General features: G+C 42.4%; 1 protein-coding gene across 1 annotated transcript; it reads right to left on the bottom strand.

Moving 5' to 3' along the window:
- Positions 1–1143, bottom strand: LOC128033870 (uncharacterized). The gene is made up of 2 exons (XM_052622358.1): positions 555–1143; positions 1–434 (listed from the first exon to the last, which is right to left on the bottom strand). Exons 1-2 carry the CDS (start codon positions 1141–1143, stop codon positions 1–3), a joined length of 1023 nt encoding a protein of 340 aa, XP_052478318.1.

Genomic DNA, 1143 nt, shown 5'->3' on the forward strand with positions numbered 1-1143 from the left:
TTACATATACGGCTTTGCCTTTATGCTCAAAGTCTTAACCCTCTTAAGGAGCCAAGCTAACTCTCGACCCCGACTTGACTCTGATTCATATTTCAAACTCAGTATATCAGCCTGAACCGTTAAGGGTTGGAGATGGTTAGCCACTTCTCGCACTTCAGTCACAGCTTCGCCCATAACGTAATCTCTATCTCTAATCTGACTTTGAAGATGATGGAGCTGCTCCTGGTACTGCTCATTACGTCTTTCAAGAAATTCTACTCGTAATTCAGAATTTCGCAATGCGTCTTCAAGTTCTTCTATCTTTTCCTTCAATTTTTCAATCTTGCTCAAACTTGCTCTCAGCTCGATCATAGAGTTACGACTACGGCACAAGTGAAGCGACCTTTCCAACTCAGCTATCTGGGCTTTTAATATTGCTTCTTCATTTCGGCATTCTAACAAATTTTTCTCCAAAACGCTTTCTCGAGCCCGAGCGTCTTGAAATTTCTTTTCCCACTGAACAACTTTGGCTTTTTCTTCTTTGACCTCCTATCGCCATTGCTCTGATGTTTTACCTAAACCCGCAGTTCTCAGTGACAAACGAAGCTTCTTATAATCTGTTTTTAGACTATCTAAATCCTCTTCAGCCTTGTTCTTCCCTTTCCTCAACTTTTCAGCTTCCAACTTGTGGATATCGACATCTAGTCCCAAACGCATCTTTTCCTCTTCTAGCTGCTCTATCTTCCTTTCCAATTCCAAACTTCGTTTTTCAAAGTCCTGTTTGATGATCTCTAATTCTGATGGAACTACTTGCAAATGCTCCTCTATGGATCGAACGCAATCTTCTTTTGGCCCGAGGATGTTATCATTAATCCTCTTACTTCGCCATCCATGATACTCAGGGGTCGTCATTGCTCCCACAGTAAATCGTTTCATCCGATGAGTTTGCCTCCAAGCATTGGTCATCTCTCGAATCTTCTTCTTGTAACCATCATCATTATACGAAAACTCGCACTGAGCTAGTCCTTGGGTGGCAGGCACGAACTGTCTTGACCCATATTGTTTCAGTACCATCAATGGCGCATAGCCAATAGCTCCCCAAATCCTAAGTAAAGGGACCCAGTCGAAATTCCCACATCGATACAATATCTCATCAGGCACCAT

Source organism: Gossypium raimondii, chromosome 10 (genome assembly GCF_025698545.1).
Source record: "Gossypium raimondii isolate GPD5lz chromosome 10, ASM2569854v1, whole genome shotgun sequence".
NCBI classification, from domain to species: Eukaryota; Viridiplantae; Streptophyta; class Magnoliopsida; order Malvales; family Malvaceae; genus Gossypium; species Gossypium raimondii.

Coding starts and splice junctions, on each gene's coding strand:
- LOC128033870 (XM_052622358.1), bottom strand. CDS start 1,143: ATGGTGCCTGATGAGATATTGTATCGATGTGGGAATTTCGACTGGGTC. Junction 435..554: donor ACTGAGAACTGCGGGTTTAG/GTAAAACATCAG, acceptor AAAATTTGTTAG/AATGCCGAAATGAAGAAGCA.